At 30.2% G+C, this 19,971-nt stretch overlaps 2 protein-coding genes across 3 annotated transcripts in view; both read right to left on the bottom strand.

Moving 5' to 3' along the window:
• Positions 1–569: 569 nt before the first annotated feature.
• LOC124820562 (senescence-specific cysteine protease SAG39-like) lies at positions 570–2,281 on the bottom strand. Its single transcript, XM_047292277.2, has 2 exons — positions 1,828–2,281; positions 570–1,508 (listed from the first exon to the last, which is right to left on the bottom strand). The coding sequence occupies exons 1-2, from the start codon at positions 2,261–2,263 to the stop codon at positions 916–918; spliced, it is 1,029 nt and encodes a 342-aa protein (XP_047148233.1). The 5' UTR covers positions 2,264–2,281; the 3' UTR covers positions 570–915.
• Positions 2,282–10,115: 7,834 nt separating this feature from the next.
• LOC124820561 (uncharacterized) overlaps positions 10,116–19,971 on the bottom strand; it is a 19,592-nt gene continuing 9,736 nt past the window's right edge. For both annotated transcript variants that reach the window (XM_047292275.2, XM_088109273.1), the window contains exons 11-14: positions 16,339–16,404; positions 13,993–14,072; positions 13,778–13,905; positions 10,116–10,638 (exon numbers count right to left, since the gene is read on the bottom strand). In XM_047292275.2, the coding sequence (XP_047148231.1) occupies positions 13,791–13,905; positions 13,993–14,072; positions 16,339–16,404 (261 nt within the window). In that variant the 3' untranslated portion in view covers positions 10,116–10,638; positions 13,778–13,790. The remainder of the gene's footprint in view (positions 10,639–13,777; positions 13,906–13,992; positions 14,073–16,338; positions 16,405–19,971) is intronic.

Raw genomic sequence — 19,971 nt, 5'->3', positions numbered from 1 at the left:
ACTATTTAAATTTAAAATTACTATCTATAATAAAACTTATTTATTTTTATTTTTATAATTATAATAAAAAAATTATTATTTTTATTATAAGAAAAATAATACACATCTATATAATTATACAGAGATGATGGTCTCTTTTTTTCTATCTTTTAAATAACAGTTTTTTAAATTAAAATAATTACATTAACAATTTTATATTTTACATGATTTTATTAAAATTTAAATATTTTTTTCTAAATTTGATCATATTTTGAACTTAACCATTTTTTAAAACTAAAATAATTACTTATAACACAAAATTTTCTAACAAAAATAAATAAAAAAATTATAATAAAATTATAAAAATTGTTTATTTTTTATTTTTATAATAATAAAAAAAATTATTATAAAAAAATAAATACATATGTGTTTTAACTAGAATAAGATAAATAAAAAAATATAATAAAAATTATTATTGTTTATTTGAAGAAAATTTTTACAAAAGAATTTATTAAAAATTCCTTACTCCGTATTTTTAGAAAAATAAATATTAAATTTTGAATGATGTGCGAGGAATTTTTACAAAGATAAAACATAATTAATTTACTTTTATATAAACAGATATAAACAAGTATAACATGGATATACTTTTTCTCTTTACCATTGTGATCTCATAATCTATCACTTATTATATACAAAGTTTGAATAAATGACTCTCTAATTTCTCAGAACATGAGTATTGAGAGACTTGTGATTTTTGTACATTAGATATTCTAATTTCTTCAGACCTAGAAATATAAGTATTGACATTATGATTTGTACATTGAATATTCTAATTTTTTCAGACCTATAAATATGAGTATTGACAGCTATGATTTGTACATTAATTAGATACAGATTGTGAAGTATATAACCATAAGAAAGTTTGGTAGACAATTATGCAGTTGGGTAAGAAGCTAGCATTGCTATGCCACACAAGCCTTCTTTAGAAGCAACATCCCTTTGCATCCGAATATATCCTTTTTCTCCCCACTTCACTCCCCATGAATTCTTCACCAACCAATACTTAGTTCCATCATCACTCACTCCATACCCCACAGCAGTCACACCATGATCCAAGTTAGTGTCACATGATCCATTGAACACACCACTTGAATAAAACTGAAACTCATATCCACTGGCATCAATAGCTACTGAGACTGGTTGATTAGCAACAGCTTTCAGCAATGCACTCTCACTGTTGGCAGGCACATCCTCGTACCCCTTTATGGTAGCTGCGTGGCTGCTTTCTGCTTTTACATTACAGATTCCATCAATTCCCTCATAAGGGTATGCAGCTTCTGTGGTAAGTCCTTTGTTTTGCAGGATGAATTTGAAGGCATCGTCCATTAAACCTCCTTCACATCCTTCGTCCTCACCCTTTGTGTCACAGTCAATAAGTTCTTGTTCTGATAAAGAGATCAGTTTGCCCGTGGTCAGCTTGGTGATTCCTTCTGTTGCTGCAACAGCAGAAAATGCCCAACAAGATCCTAAACACAAAAATACAAGGAAAAGTTACACACACAAAACGTTTTGCTTAGATAAATATATCAACATGTTTTCATTTAAGTTGTCGAAGAGCTTTAAGAAATGGTTTTTAAATCTAATTAAACCATACAAAATGGGTTTATACTTTGATGTTTGCACTTATTAATTATATAATGTAAATTTGGATTTACATTTATATATTATGAATTGATTTTATCTTTAATTCACATAAAATTTCTAACAAAAATTTAAAACAAGTATAAAATACTTATAATTAAAATTCAAATAGTTATCAATCCAAAAAGACATATATGTACATACCACATTGTCCTTGGTTCTTAATGGGTGTAACAGCTCCTTTCTGTCTCCAATCCAATGAAGTTGGCACTGCTGTCACATGTTCATACTTAAAAGAGGGTGTTCTTGTTATCTTAGAACACATATGACCCTTGAATCTATTTCTGGCTTTGAATTCCTCATTTGTGAGATCAGCAAATTGGTTTATGCCAAGCTTGTAAGGCTTGTTTCCAGCATTGTTAGATGCCTCAATGCGTTGCACGTTTTCCTTGAATACTTGGTATTTCTGCTCTTTCTCGTAAGAGTCCAAGTAAAGTTTTCCATGTGTAATCATCCACTGTTCGTGCATTTCACGCATTGAGGCATCTTGGAGAGTGCGAGCATTGGCCTCCAAAACACAAAATGCAAAAGCAAAAAACAGCAAAACCAAAGTGCTATGGAACAGTGTTTTGAAGGCCATGACAGTTGAATGATTATGGAAAACTTCACTGCTTTTGTGAGAAACTTAAGTTGTGAGATATGCATATTTATACAGACATATTTTTGGAAACTGATATGTGTTCTTAACAAGACATGCACTTAGATGTGCCTCAGAAAATTTTCTGACTACGACCCATAAACATGAATCATTGATATTAAAGTTTCAACTTCATACGTAATTATATATCAGAATCAATAATTGTTCAAGAAAGGAAAATATTTTGGAAGTGTATATTCGTACAAATTGCTGAGACGTATTTGGGTGGAATTCTAATAGAAGTCATGTCAAGAGCTATTTAAACAAATCCATTGTATATTATATATGATATATAAAGGATCAGATTCGAGTTGAAATATCATTTACTAATTTTATTATTTTAGTCATTTAAATACACTTCTATCTATTGTTCTCTTTTTAACAAATCTTAACCTTATCATCGTGATCACAAATTAATAACATTAAATTAAAACTTTATACTATACCATTTTGAGTAACTTTTAAAAGTGTCGTCCTTACTTCACTAAAACTTTGATACTATTATTATATTAAAAGTTAATAACAAAGGGTACAGTAATATTATGTTGATATTGTTGTCTATAAATAATCTACCCAATTTAAAAAATGTGGTCAAAGAAAAAAATATCACAGCACGATCAATTTTAGTTTATACCATAGAAAAGTAGAGAGTTTTTACCACTCTCTAAAATTATTTCATTATAGAATTATAATAATAGTGTAAGTTTTAAAAGAAATTTGAGTTTAAACAATTCATGCCAACACACGACTTCAAAACAAAGAATTTGTCATTAAAACGATTTTATTGTAAATAAATTAAGGTTTCATCATTCCCCAGATCTCTATTTAGGGTGAAAATCTCAAATTGGTCTTTCTTTTTTTGCATCTTAATTCTTATTTTGTGAAAGTTGTAACAATTATATTTCTGCCGTTAGATTAATTCCAATGGCGTTAATGTAAGGTTAACATGACATGATGATCCTCGTTTTTAAATGACGTGGAGTTTCTTATTTAATGTATGTGATTATGATGAGTTTTTTTTTTAGTAATAGAAATTGGTAAAAATGAATTAAACATTAAAGTGAATACTTTGTTCGAATTAAGGATTGGGAAAAAGGAAGTTTGATTTTAGGATTCATACAAATTGAGAATTAATTTCAGAAATTGTTCTCAATGATGCTTCTATCTTCGGCTCAACTTCTGATGCTGGTTCAGACAAGATAATATTTTTCTTTTCTTTTTTAGATGAAGATGATGCACGAGTTATATCTGAAATCATAATAAGAAATTAACACATACGGCAAAATTGTAACAGCTAGAATTGCCTCTGAAATTATTTTCTTAAAGAAGATATAAAGAAAGACACTTTTGGTTGATTTTACATGGAATCGTTGATATTAGTTCATAGAAGGTGAACGTATGACTAAAACAAAAGGTCCATAACCTGAACAAAGGGTAAAGTATATGCCAAAAGAATTTCTTCTGTGAGAGGTAAGAGAAATTTTTTTCTCTGCAATGACAAAAGTCCCATGAAAAAGATGAATCGCGCTCAAGTCGCGAGACCAATTCGCGAAGCCAGTGTCAACCTGTAGAAAACAATATCGCAGACTAGTAGAAACTCTAGAATTCCAAATCGTGCCACCATCACGATTTAACCTGCTAAACTCTCGTGCATCCAAAACCCTAAAACCAAATCCCATTTTTTTATGATTGATTCCCAAATTTCTGTTGTGATTGAACCCTAAAACCAAATTTTAATTTCTCTGATTGATTCCCAAATTTCTGTGATTGAATCCTAAAACTAAATTTTAATTTCTCTGATTGATTCCCAAATTTCTCTGATTGAACTCTAAAACCAAATCTTCAATTTCTCTTGATTTTCAAGTTTGTGTAATGAACTTTTTCTAATTTTTTAATTTAAAAAAAAAGATATAATTTCACATCAAACTTTCCTATTAGTAAATAACACAAGTCATCATACCATTTAAAATAGAAGATCAACATGTCACGTCAACCTTACATTAATATTATTCGACCCAATTTTTTAAAGGTTTAATTATTGCAATTGAGATTTTGACCCAACAAGAACATCACGAATAATTAAACTATAAATTAAAGTCATACCAAGTGTCATAACAATTTTTTGTAAAAATATTTAAGTAATATTTTCATATACTGAGACAATTTAGTTTTATGACTTTAATTATGTAATAAAATAATCTGAAGTTTGTAATATTGTGATAACTTTAATTTTATAATAATTTTAGTTTATTTTATTATAAAAGTATGAAGTTGTCAACTGCATGTTATTTTATTATTATCGTCATATGCCTTCAATTTATTTCATTACAAAACTAAAATTCATAATACCATTTCATTACAAATATGACACGATTTCAATTAAATCCGTATTGAAATTGTTTCAATTTTTGTTTTTAAGTCTTGACATGACTTTGTAAACTTGAAATTCTTTTAAGACTTTTGTAATTTTATTACACGTAAAAGAAAGGTCGAAAAAGTAGAAGTTTATGTCATATTCTTTTCAAATATATATATATATATATATATATATACTTTTTACATTTTGTTTTGATTTGAGTTGCAATTTTTTTTATTTGATAATTTCGTAGGATGTAGTATATATGTAAGTAACAATGTGAACACATATATCATCTGCATTGAATACTATAAGAGAAAGTTTGACATTTATAGAGATGTTGCTTACTTTAAACAAGATTCCTCGGGTTTATAAATTGTGGTCTCTACCATCAAACCAACATAGACTTTTAGAGTAATAATTTATCGACACAAAAAGGTGCATTAATACCTATATATATTTGAAGAGAAACAAAAATAATATGTTTATAGGTTGTGTAATGTGATAAAAGAAAAAATAAATATGTAATAGGTGCAGATAAAATAAAAGAATCCATAAATAATTTTCCCAAACTTTATTTTGTAAAACCATACTAATTTAACATCAATAATTTTTTGTAATATTATTATCATTTTTCCAATATAGAGTTTAGATTATATATATATATATATATATATATATATATATATATATATATATATATATATATATATATATATAAAAGACTCGTATAAAGTGGTCTTATCCAAATTATCAGCATGAGTACAAAAGAAGTGAGCAATTTCAAATTTATATGCTTCTTAACCCACATATTTGCTTGCTAATTTACAAAAAATTTAGTGATTGGATTAAAGTTTTCAATCCATCATTTGGTCCATTCTCTTTAACTCATCAAACTAGTACACTGAAGATAAGATTGGCCTGTTTTCTTAAATTAAAAATTAAAATACAAAACAATTTAAAATACAAACATTTATATATTATATTGTCAAAACGAATAACTTAGTTCGATCCGATTCGGTCACCACGGGTTGGTCATTTAGTGAGTTAACTCAACCCGACTCAGTTATTAGCAAGTTGAACAAATTTGATCTCGGCTCGACCTACAACATGTTGGTGAGTTAAATGTGTTGGTTTACTCGTTCATTTACTTATAAGTTATTTTTAAAATAAAAAAGTTACAATTTGTTTTAATTCAAATATAAATAAACGTCACACTAAAAAAATGATATTAAACTACAAAGACAATTCAAAATAAAAAAATATCATACAATCTAAGCTTAATCCAAAAACATGTACAAAAAACAAACAAATAAATTTTTAATATTGATAATTTTTGTATCACTTGTCTATTTATAATATTAGAGTCTTGAATAAATAAATCTATAATATTTGTCTCTCGAAACATTTTCTTCTTTGTCACCATCTACAATATAATAAAAAAAATACTAATAATATTGAAACACAAAATAATAAATAATTAAATTAAATTAGGTGGATTGGTGAGCCAACCTTGCGGGTTCAACCCTGTTGAAAACTAGCCCGCATAAAAAAATTACATTTTTTTAAACCCAACCCGACTCAAACCCGTGGTGAGCCGGACTGACTCGCGAGTTACAATCCATTTTGACAGCACTAATATTATTTAAATACGTAAATATGTAATGTTATTATAATTTAAATTATTAATACCTATAAATTAAATTTTAATTATTATTTATAAAAGAATAATTTAACATATAAATAAGATGATTATTTTAATTTATTAATTAAAGACATTAATTAATCTCTAAATCCTAAATATTAATTAATCAATTAAAAATCTTAAAACATATTTATATAATTAAATATACTTAGAAAGTATTTGTATAACTAAATATATTTTTAATATTGATCATACAAAATTATTGGATTGAAAATATAAGAAGAAAGGAATCTAATTGTATATGTTTGATATGATTGTGTGATGGATTGAAAATAAAGATCCGTCTAAGATACTAATATTATAGCAAGAGTCAAAGTTTCTTCAAAATATGATTACTTCTACGTTTATAACTTCTAACTAACACTCAACAATCAACAAATATTGTTTTCATCATAAATCATTCACATGCACACTCATTATCACAGACGCCACCGCTAACTCACCCTTTCAAAAACAACACGCTTTCTGCATAAGACACTATTATTTATTCATTCATCTCAGAAAAAACTATACAAATCATTCCATTTGAGTAGCAGCTACTATCTTCTATTTCACATTTTAAATAAACACAAAAAAAAAAACAAAGATTCAAAATTCAATCTTTATTTTACCTCTTAATCAACTGTCAGTGGTGCATTGAAGGAAATGCTCATCAGTAGGAAAGGCAAAACAATTTTGTGTTATTTGGGTGCCCTTAATTTTAAGGGGTTTAGATGCCCTGGTGTAACCCATAAAAATGTGCCAGACATAAAGTTAAGATTCAAATCACGGATTGAAATTCAAATGAGGGATGGCATGGTACACAAGGGCAAATTGGGAAATGATTTTGTGTGTTTTCGGAGATAATATATTAAAGTGTTGGATGTGTTTATTTGATAGGACCTTGATGACATTATTTTTATAACTACCATGATATCTTTCAAATAAAACAATACTTTTGTTACCATTTTTACACTAAAGATGTTAATATTTTTTTAGTATTAAGATATCATAATTTAAAGATGATATTGTTATATCAAAGAAAGTATGTATGGGATTTTTTGAAGAGAATTTGATTGATGAATTTAAAATCACTTAACACACCCACGAATTCTAATACTAAACTCCTACTAAATTAAGGAAAACCTATTTCAAATCTTAAGCAATATAGAAGACTGATTGAGAAATTAAATTATCTTACATCTACTCGTATTAACATTTCCTTTACCGTCAATGTGATGAATCAATTTCTCAATTCTCCATGTGAAGATTATTCGAATGTAGTCATATGTATATTAAAGTACATTAAAGGATATCTTGAAAAAAGTTTGTGATATGATTCCAATAACTATACAAAAATTGTTTGTTATTAAGATACTGATTGAGAATGATCTCCTTTTGATAAAAGATCTACTTTCAAATATTGTGTTTCCATTAGTGGTAACTTGATCTCTTAGAAGAGTAAGAAAAAATGTCTTTGTTGGATATAAAACCAACAACAAGTGCACCAGCTCTAGTAAGTGATAAATATCGTTATCTCCCAAGAGACTTGTGCAACACTTAACAATTCTAACAATTCACAACTCAATTAGACATAAGAATAACAAAACCACAAAAAAATCTTTTTTTATTTTTATCAAAGAATTGGTGTGGAATGAAATGTAATATAAAATATTTACAATTCCGAAAGGAAAGTTATGACTACCAAAATGACCCATATGTATTATCCAATCTGGAAAGGTGTAGTACATGTTATGTTATGTGATCTTTAAGTTGCTTTTTACCCTTTTTGAACTGTTCAAGAATGTAATTGTTTCTCAAAATATGATATATTATTATTGTGTGTGTTTGGTACGTACGTGAAAAGACTTTCTTGAATGGGTTTGAGTTTGGATTTTCATATTCATATGGAATTCAAATACAACAAAAGATTCTAGAAAGGAAGATATATGTGCTATTAAGTTATAAAACAGGTATCAAACTCAAACACTGCGAATAACATTAACAACTCAAATGTAACTAAAATGAGAAAATGTAGTTGTCCTTTCAAAATTGGTGAAAAACTAGTTTCTAAAAATGAAAAATAAATTAACCATGAAACATAGGTTTAACTCCCAAGATGCTACATATAATGTCTAAATGTAATATTATACTAATTATATTTTTGTGTCAAATTGCAAGCAACATGATATCATGAGCATTTTCTAAATTTTTGTCAGACACAATTGGATCTTCCTGGCTCTCTCATACGTACTAAAATAGTAGGTCTTTATTTTTCAAAAATGAATTACAAAATACTTAATTTGATTTACAATAATATAACAAAATACAATGTTTTCAAATTATATAATTCATAACAAGGTTTCAAAAATTCTTACCAAAACCTTAAAAGTTAACTCATTTAGTTTGGATTGGTGAATTTGAAATATATTTCTAAATTTTGCAATCCAAATCCTTTTCAAAACAATTGAAATGCTATGGAAGCCTAAAAACTCATCTGACTGAGAATGAAGAGCTTGACAGCAGCATGTTTTGATATTTTGAGGAACATTTACGGATTTTGTTACTCGGATTTTGCAACTTACTTTACCAACAATACTTTAACCTGTTTCAGGACTTGGGTATATTTATGTAAGAATTTTGTAAAATTAGTTATTTTTAAATATCATATGTACTTCCTAAGAGACACTATTATTTCCTAAACTACTATCCACTTTAGTTATTTGACATTATTATTATTATTATTATTATTATTATTATTATTATTATTATTATTATTATATAATATTAAAAATAATTAAGTATCTTCATGTTCAATTTTATCTAAAGTTAATAACATGGATAAACAGCATATTTTTGCTTCCTTTATAGCTTTTTGTTCCCAAAAACAAAAAAGATAAAGTAAAATATTACAGTTGTATTTTTTATTTATCTTTTATTGAATAAATTAAGTCTATATAGTTGAAGAAATTGTATCATAAGTATTTTATTAATTTTAAACAACTTATTTTATAAGTAATTAAAGAGGTGCTTTACTTTTACACCAAAGTCTTAAACAATATGGTTATAAAAATTATTTATATTTACATTTACGTATACATACGATCTACACTCGTATAAGTAAATAAAGAAGTTAATATTTTAATATAAAAAAGATAAGCTTAATGTCCCTTTACGTATCTCACATGACTAAATATAGGATTAAATTATACAGTATAGATAGATGTCAATTTCAACTAGCTGTTTGTGTTAAATTAAATTAGACTTAAATTCTACACTTTTAAAACATCATAACTATTTAAAATCTATTTTCTTAGGTTATACATAATTTTATTTAAGTAAAATACAATCTACACCTATTTATATACTATAATTTAATGTGATAAAATAAAGTTTACATCTATTTATATATTATAATTAATAATAAATAGATACTGATAATTAAAATTGGGGTATACGAAATAGATAGAACTAGTTATTTTTTTTTAATTATATTTATAATCAATTTCTAAAGATTAATTTCTAATCATGATTTAAAAATCTAGAATCTGATTAACTTGGATTATATTATCTATAAAAATTCACAACCAAATATTTATAAAGAGAAGAGCTAATGTTATAAAAAATATAAATCAAAAGATGAAAAAAAAAGTTAAAATCAAAAAGTAAGATGCCAAAAAATCCTTAAATCAAGTATAGACCTGAATCAAGGTTTCAACAAATCTACAAAGAAAGCGTGCACGAGAGAATTGAAATGGAGAAAAAAATGAAGATAAACTTTTTATTCAACTCAAAGGTGTGCTTACAAAAGCATGACTTACGTATTTATAGAAGAACAAACAACTTATAATTAAAGCCTAAACAAATCTTAATGACTGCTAATTCCAATAAAAAGATAAACTATTCATCCTAATGATGAGAAAAATAGTATTCTTCTTACCCTAATGGTGGGATAAGGCAAAAAAAATCCTGAAAAGATAAAACTTTGTCATGGATGCCTTCATTTTATTCGAGACTTCAGTTAAACAAATCTTGGTGTTTTCATGGAAGTTTTAAACCATTTTGTTCTTCAAATTTGGACACTGACTTTGTGCCAGCGTCGATCCAACTTCTACAGCTTAAGATATAAAAATATTGCACCTAGACGGCATCAACTTCCTGACCACTTTGCCCTTCAACCCATATGAATTAGTTAAACTCATGAGACATGAAAATACAGATCTTATATTTTTGAAGGACACATTGTTTCAACAAGATTTCTGTAGATCCAAATATTCCCTGTAGAAGACAATAGGTCAAAGAACTAAAAATCGTAAATCAACAATGATTTTCATTAAAGTCCATTTATTGAAGTCTTTGCATTTTAAACTCAACTAGAAGTTTCGTATTCAACAATCGTGCAATAAAGTCTGTATCAACAATAATAAATTTATAAAAATTCTAGCACAAAACAAATCATTACTAGTTTACCGGATTATGAAAGGAATATGGGTCTATATAGTAGATCTATAACTAAATTTAATGAATGGATAGATGGTATGAATTGGTCACCATATTCATTACATAAAGATAATTCTTATTTCACTTCTTTTAAGTTTCTTCTATGTGAACAAAACATCCAAACAGCATGAAAGTTATTATGGAAAGGCTGATCTAAAAGCTAGTCAGGATGTCTTATGTACATTCTTGTCCACAAACTTGAGGAAATCTGTTAGACCTTTATAGAGAAAGAACGGGTTTGGAAGGTGTACTATAGGAAGAATTTATGTAAGAAGTATTTTGTATGTGTCGGTCTAGGAGGTGTGATGGTGATAGATTTGGCCTTGTGTATAAAAGGAGGAGTAACTGAATGTGATAGTTATAACTTCATGTAGATGTTTTCCATGTAGCTGACTATTATAAATAGTCAGGGTTTTGTTTTTGGGAGGTTAGCTTGTTTTCTAGAAAGGAAAGGAGGAGTGGGAGAATAAGGTCCTCTCAAAAGAACCTCAATTGTTGTACTCTGTTACTGTTTTCTACCACATTGGCAGAAACAGTCTTGTTAGTAATAAAATCATTCAAGAGTCTGTCTTGAATATTTCTGTAAGTTCTATTTGCCCTATCAATTGGATCAGAGCTCCCTTCTTGGTCCTGTGGTCACTATGTTGAACGTGCATGGTTAACTCCATAATGGAGTTCAAATTCGAAAGCTTCGAACGCATGATTCAAGAAGATAGACGTGATAGGCTAAAAGCGGAAAATGAGCAAATGGAATGTTTTCAAAGAATGGAGAATTTGATCAGTGGATTATCAGGAGTGGCAGAAAAGATCACCTGCAACCCACATCTGGGTCTTCTAATAATGACTTTTCAGCCCAAAAGTCTGTTGAAAAAGATCAAGGCGGCAAACCATATGGAGGCTCAAGGTGGCGCAAACTGGACTAATAGATTGGACAAATATTTCCGTTTGCAAGAAGTCTCTATTGAAAGAATGCAAGTAGTGATGGTGGCTTTGGAAGGAAAAGCTTTAGTGGTGCAACATTTTCAGCCAAATATGTTGAGAAATCCCTTCTAGGTTTTGCTGGCATTAAATCAAATAGGAAATGTAGAAGATTATATTGTACAATTCGAGCAATATGCAGGTCTGTTAAAAGGAATGTGTTGAATATAGTGAAAATTATATATGGGATTAATCTCCCTTGTGTTAAACACACATAAGGTTCTCTATTTATAATAGAATAGAAATAAGAAATAATAACAAACTAACTGAAAGATAAAAGAAGAAATATGGACTAAGCCTAAAATACAAATAAGAAATAATAACAAACTAACTGAACGATAAAAGATAAAAATAAAAGATATAATATTTCTAACACTCCCCCTCAAGCTGGAGCATACAAATTGTATGAACCAAGCTTGAAATAATTGAACTTGATTTTGAACTAGATGATTTGTCTTCAAGAGTGTGAGGCAAGCAGAGATGGTTTATCACATCTCAATGAACAAACAGCAGTGGAGAAGGAGGCAATAAACACTTCAACTTCAAAAGTGGATGAAGGAGAGCAGCGGAAAAGGAGGCAATAAACACTTCAACTTCAGAAGTGGATGAAGGAGAGCAACGGAAAAGGAGGCAATAAACGCAGCAGATCTGTGCGGCAGATACCATAAGAAAGGAAGAACAAGGCAAGAACAGCAATATAGAGGCGAAACCCTCTACTACAGAGGCGAAACCCTCTACTACAGAGGCGAAACCCTCTACTACAGAGGCGAAACCCTCTACTACAGAGGCGAAACCCTCTACTACAGAGGCGAAACCCTCTACTACAGAGGCGAAACCCTCTACTACAGAGGCGAAACCCTCTACTACAGAGGCGAAACCCTCTACTACAGAGGCGAAGCACAAAAAAGCGCAAAAAGAAGAAGGAGGTCCGAAGATGCGGAAGCATGCGGCGAGAAGAAGACAGACGTCGATGGCAGCAATGGCTGCTCTGGAAGGTCTGAACAGAGAGAGGGAGGTTCGGTGAGACGACTAGGTTTGATACCTACGCTGAGAAGGCGGCGCGTGATGAACACGCGTTCGAGATCTATTTCCGGAGAGTGGAGGCGCGTGACAGCGCATGCAGACGAGACACAGACGGCGATCGCCAGGGTTAGGTCGCGCTTGAAGAGACGGTCCAGATCCACTGGTCACCGGTCGGAACTGTGACGGTGGCCTGCGAGAAGGCGGCTGGTTCAAAGGAGGCAGTGGTTCCCAAGAGACTTGTCTCTTTGATTCTGGGTGCTGAGATTTAAGAAGAAGAGAAAATAAATCTTATGAAATTTTTAGGGGCTGCCGGCGGCCATGACGGCTGGCTGCCGACAGACAGCAAAGACCACCGGAAGGGATCAGAAAACCTGCTCTGATACCATGTTGAATATAGTGAAAATTATATATGGGATTAATCTCCCTTGTGTTAAACACACATAAGGTTCTCTATTTATAATAGAATAGAAATAAGAAATAATAACAAACTAACTGAAAGATAAAAGAAGAAATATGGGCTAAGCCTAAAATACAAATAAGAAATAATAACAAACTAACTGAACGATAAAAGATATAATATTTCTAACAGAATGGATCAAGATTATCTCATTGGGATATTCTTGATTTTAGTTGTTGACACTCTCCTAAGGTCTACAAATGTCATGTATGAACTAAATCCATTCCACTAACTGCACAATAAGTAACATCTCGACATTTATCAAGGATCAACATGGTGAACAATAACTGTGATACATATTTTACTATATTGGCCTATACCCATCTATATGGAATGCAATGTACACTCTATATAATCCGTTGCTTTTTGTACTTGTCACACAAATGATTCCATCATATGACTATCTATCATTTATTTCTACAATAATTAAACTGGAAAGAGATAGATCAAGAATTTTACCAGATTCCATGCTCTATTTATAGCCAATTTGTACCATCAAATGACGATAATATCGTCCACGTATTATTCTATGCCACATGAAATGAATCAAATTGTGGGTATTCAGCTGCATCCGCTGCTGTACAAGCCTACAATCAAACATCATTTAAATAAGTATTTCAACCCATTCCAGTCTATTATCAGCACATTGAAACTTGAAAAAAAAAATCACTTACCATCTCACTAGACACCTTTGAATTCCCTTAGATATGGGACGAATGAATGGCGGATCCCGTTGAGCATAAAACAGTCCCACCTTCAAAAATATACAAAGGGAGGGGGATAAGGCAGTGGAATTTACTCATACGACGTTTCTTTGAAGATGCAGATATTAAATTTAAAAATATATGACATAATTACAAATACTAAAACCATGTCTTTGTAATAAAAAATATCAACAACATATTTGAATTACTCTAGGCTCATATCTTAATTATTAGAGATTATCAAATATCATGCATTAATTGTATTGATCTCTTTCTCTCAATATAAATACTCACACTATCACAAAGGTGTGATTTCAGTTCAATGTTTTTCTTCACTTATAGTTTAGCATGGTATCTAAAGCCTCTTGAAAATTGTGTCGGCCACACTATCACAAAGGTGTGATTTCAATTCAATGTTTTTCTTCTCTTATAAGCATAGTATCTAAAGCCTCTTGAAAATTGTGTCAGCCTAGTGGATCCATGGTTGTCAAACTCAGCGTTAACTCGTGCAAGTTTATGTTTTTATATAGAGATTTCGAGTTAATTCAAAAGTAAACTCGCTTTTGACCTAAACTTAGTAGAATCGATGGTGAACTCAATGAATTTACTCAAACTCGCGAGTTTGCCATCTGAGTTGGCAAGTTCAGATGAGAAATTTTTCAAACCCCCAAACAGTAGCCATCATAGTCATTTTGTGTGCAAAAGTGAAGAACGCTAACTACTTAACCACGAGCGATCCTTTTCTTACTGCACCGCCTTTCGCCAGTCGCTGCTCCATCACTTGCCCACCGCACCCTTGTTTGCTCTTTGCTCGTCAAACCTCTGTTCACTCATTGCGTTGTCTTTCGCTTGCCGCACCACCGTTCTTCCACAACTAAGTTTTTGCGACTTGCAGTACTCTTCTCCATTTCAAAAGCTTGGATCATGTGGGAGGAAAGTCTGGTGGATGGTTTGCTACTTTTAGGATAGAAGAAATGAGAGATAATATATTATATTATTTATAAAATTATTTTTTAATCGATTTTTATAATTAGGAATTAGGTTTTAATTTTACTTTTTAGTTTTGTATTTGAGAATTTAAATTACAGATTAATTTAAAGTATGTCTGGGAATAGATTAAATTAAATCGTAAGCAATCCAAGAGATCAAATTATCACCAATGGAGACACAATAGAAATGATATAATGGACGGCATGCCTCCCCCTTCCCCAATACAATCTTTTATACTAGATCTGATCTAATCTTTTGAAATTAACGGATCTATTGTTTAAAACTGTTCTACCCATAACCCTTCCCACACTAAGTAACCTAAGATATCATCGTCTTTCCTTCATACATTACACATGTTTGTCCTCTGTCTCGTTTATCTCTATTCCTAAGTCTCTTGCTGCATGGAGATCTTGATGAGGAAGTATACACAGCACAACTTCCTAGATTTGTTGCTCAAAGGGGATGTTTGATAAGGTGTGTCATCTTCATCGGCTCTAAAACAATATCTTGCTTAATTGTTCCAGACAAAAGACATTGATAAACAATGGTAATTCCTAGGCATCAAAGTTGCTAACTCCAAGGGTGGTTTGGTGACATCACATAGGAAATATACTTTGAATATTTTAGAAGAAATAGGAATCCTACACCGGTAGACCGCCAGGATCCAAGTATCAAACTTGTACCACATAAAGAAGAGTCAAACTCAGATCCTAAGATACAAATGGTTAGTTGGTAAGCTGCGCTATCTCGCTATGACCCATCGTAATATTCTGCAGTTAGTTTAACAAGCGAGTTGAGGACATATGACTTATATGCTCCAATGAGAGGAAATGTTATAATTACAAAATATCAAGACCATATCATTATAACCCGAAATATCAAACATCATTCTATATTATTCTATGATCATATCGTAGATGATATCAAATATCTTTTATTTATTGTATTGATCTCTTTTCCCAATCATAAATAAAACACCCATATTGTCACAGAAACACAACTTCAACTCAATGTTTATCTTTTTCTTATAGTTTGACAATATATTTTAAGGAATTTAGGTCAGGTTGTCATTGAGATATTCAGTAGTAAAAAGCTCAATAATTCACCTACGCTTGTACTTGATGGTTTTTGAATTTTGAAATTAAATTTTTACCATAGTAAACAACCTTTCACAAAAACAAGAAATAAAATTATCAAAGCATGCCCTTTCAAAAATAACTACTAATGATCATCTACATCTCAAAACTTCAAATTGAATAAGCTAGTAATATAAAAATTGACAAGGAAGATCCTAAAAGGCCAATGGCTTTTATTAAATTAACATACCTGTAACAAAGCAGCCATAGATGGATCATCAAAGATTTCTTCACTATAATCAATTCGGTAATTGACCTGCTTGAAGACAAGGATCAACACTACTGAACAGATTCCAACCACATCTTTACATAGTTGATAAATAAACAAAACAGCAATACCTTCTTGTAATATAAATATCTAAGCACAATACCAATGTTATCAAAAGTGAGTCCTTCATTGACCCGGTGATACAACATGATATTTACAACAAAACCTAATCCAAATGCCTAATATATAGCATCAAACTTTGGGTTATTAATTATGAAAGACAACCAAAAAACAATGTTATTGTTTTACTTAATCTTTAATTAATATCTCTCTTACAATTCATATCAACCCTAGATAATGACATGGAGCAATTGACCAGAGCTGAGATAGCAAATATAGTCGATAGTGGAATGATAAGAATCTGACTGAATATTAGAAAATATTCTTTCCTGTAAAGCTTATTCTAAAAAACAAAAAGAAAGAAGTCCTAATTATAACAAATCCTAATATTAAATGGACAAAATCAAATTGTATAACTATTCATTCCCATGCATCAAATCCATGGTTCTGATAGCTTTTCTTAATTATCAACAAGAGTAAACAAGGAACAAAAAGGGAAAACAAGTCAAGGGAAAAAAAGAATAAGAAACTTGTTATAATAGATTGTGCAAATAAAGTGAAAGTGTAACAACAAATTTTGTGGTTCAGCTTTGAGCTTACCTCCACATGCAAATAACAATCGCCTTATGCACAATAATAAAATATATATTATGCATACTACAGAAGAGTCACACTTCACTCCACATACGTCTGTTTTTTAATACCAGTTTATAAACTCAAAATCACTAATAAACGAGGAGTTTTATTGCTGACAAACTTCTCGAACCAATGCTTCCGTAACATTACAAAGATAATTTATTATTATACATGACTTGGAGGAGGCTTGAATTTTAAGCCAGAAGTTCTACCCTAACCATCCAAAAAACTATACAAGGATATTATAGTCCTACTACCATTTGTTATCAACCTATGTCAGCAATCATATTTTATTACTTCCATATTAAGCACACTATAATAAAAAGTGTATAATGGAAATATCCCTAAATCATAAGAATCTAATTATACACTTGAATCGAAGGGATATGCTAATATTCCTGAATCATCGAAATCTGATTACATTAAGTGCTGATATATTTCCTAAATTAGTAATCCCATCTTGTGTGTGTGTGTATTTCAAAAAGAAAATCCGATATTATTCATAGAGGAGCAATTGCTCTTAAATAGATTACATAGGCATAACAATTGAAAATCCTAATTTACAATGGATATAATTTATCCTTATAATTGAGGATCAAAGATCTTGTACAATAAATATAAAATACACTGTCAGCCTATTAATCCTACTAATTTTGAAATGTAATTAATATCCTAATTATGAAATTAAAATTGTACAAGAAAATACTAATTACAGCAAAAATCAAGGGATTTTGACACCCCCGTCAAGTTGGTGAGTGGATGTCATCCATTCCAATTTACCAACAGTAGACCGAGTTGTGCACCGGTTATCCCTTTTGTCAATACATTTGCATGTTGACTTCCAGAGGATACAAATGGTGTACATACTGTCGCATTATCCAATTTCCCCTTTAACAAGTGTCTATCTTCTTCAACATGCTTAGTTCTATCATATTATACAAGAGTATGCACAATATTTATTGTTGACTTGTTATCACAATACATTCTCATCGGCTTCCTCCATTGAATTTTTTTTTAAAACTCTTCCAATCAATCTTCAGATATTCTAAAGTTATCTTTCTCAAGTTTAGAAGAAAATAATTTCTCTCTTATTCAGTCTCATTACATGCATCTCATACATATACATACATTAATTGGATAAATTTGGACATAAGTACTGCCTAATCTAGAAAACAAATCGCTAAGAAATTGGGATTGATATGCTATTAATAAAATCAAGATACAACCAATATACATAATTAAAAACAATAGGAATCAAATCTAAAACTTCCTAAAATATCTCAATCTTTAACCATAGTAATTCACAAATCACTGCCATGGCTTCAAACTCTGACTCTGTACTTGATTCGTTTCTTCCTCCTTTAGGTGACTAAATTTCCTCCACGAAAAGTTTAATATCTGAAGGTATACCTCCTGTCGTCCATTGAACTACATAGTCAGTGTCTATGTATGCTTCTAAGATCATTTCATTCCCCACTGTAAATAGAATTCCTTTTCCAAGAGTTCCTTTCAAGTATCGCAGAATGCGATAAATTGCTCTGAGATGAGTCTCTTTAGGATTATGCATGAACAGACTTACAAACTTTACAGCATAGGCAATGTCAAACCTAGAGTGAGACAAGTAGATCAACTTCACGACAAGCCTTTGATAAGATTGCCTACCCATAGCTACATCTTCAATTGATTCACACCAAGTTTGTGATTCCGTTCAACAAGTGTCTCTACTGGTTTGTATTCTAACTTAACCAGTTTCATGAAGTCAAACCTAGGAAAGGGGCTAATGCTTATGAAAAAAGACACTTCGATCCTGAAAATAGATACTAATGCAGACAATGCAGGATTTGTCATTGACGAACCAAACCTACCTCAGGATATTGTATATTTCTTGGAAGAAAGCAAAACAAAGGATAGAGTAGATCACATTCTAATACAGAAGCTAAATTATGAGTCCTAGCTCAAGGTGTGTGAAAAACTCTAGGTGAAACTTATACTACATGGTCTCAACATAAAAACGAACATTCATATGTCATTATACTGTGATAACAAGTCAGCCATGAAAATAATCCATAATCTACTGCAACATGATAAGACAAAACATTAAAATTGACAAGTACTTCACTGAAGATAATCTTGATAAAGGTCTTATGGCTACTCTTAAAGTGAAATTTAAATTCAACCTCAAAATCAAATTAAACGTGAGGTTAGTACTCACTTATATATTATAATTTGGTCATACTTTTATCTTTAACACACTCCCTCACATCGAGGATTGAACATCTAAAGTGTAGGACTAGGATAGAATCTGATAGCAGGTGACATAATAGACCTAAAAAACATGAGCACAATAAGCTCTAAATGGCTCTGATACCATTTTAAGAAAGTGAAATTTAAGTTTAACTCTATTTGAAAACCAACTTGAAATGTTAGGTTTACAACCACTTATATTATATAATTTGGTTATATCTTTAATCAATATGGAATCTCCAATAATTACAACCATGAACTTGCAAGACTTCAAATAGCAAACATTTCACTAAGGGGCTTCAGAACAAATTACATGATCTTGTAGACAAGTTGGGAATCATAAATATTAGTTTACCAACTTGAGAAAGAATGTTGTAAATAGCATATTATTAGGATAAATATCTACAATATCTCCACACTTAGAAGAAAATATCTTTAGAATCTATAATTTCAGCATATTTTTTTTCCCTTATTTGCAAGTGTTTGATTGTAACAAATAAAGGTGATGAGAATGTAATTGGTGTCATTGTTATCTATAAAATGATTTTTTTATTTTGTTACACAACTCAAGTATTATTATCCGAGACAACTAAAAAGAAGGCTCAACATAAAAAA

This window comes from Vigna umbellata, chromosome 3 (assembly GCF_029865625.1).
Source record: "Vigna umbellata cultivar VRB3 chromosome 3, Vumbellata_1.0, whole genome shotgun sequence".
Taxonomy (NCBI): Eukaryota; Viridiplantae; Streptophyta; class Magnoliopsida; order Fabales; family Fabaceae; genus Vigna; species Vigna umbellata.
Note: the sequence above shows the minus strand (reverse complement) of the source record. Positions and strands in the feature narration are given on the sequence as shown.

Bases quoted from the DNA above. Each gene is read 5' to 3' on its own strand.
- LOC124820562 (XM_047292277.2), bottom strand. From the start codon at position 2,263: ATGGCCTTCAAAACACTGTTCCATAGCACTTTGGTTTTGCTGTTTTTT. The intron at 1,509-1,827 runs GTATGTACATAT...TTTTGTGTTTAG, and splicing joins TAAGAACCAAGGACAATGTG to GATCTTGTTGGGCATTTTCT.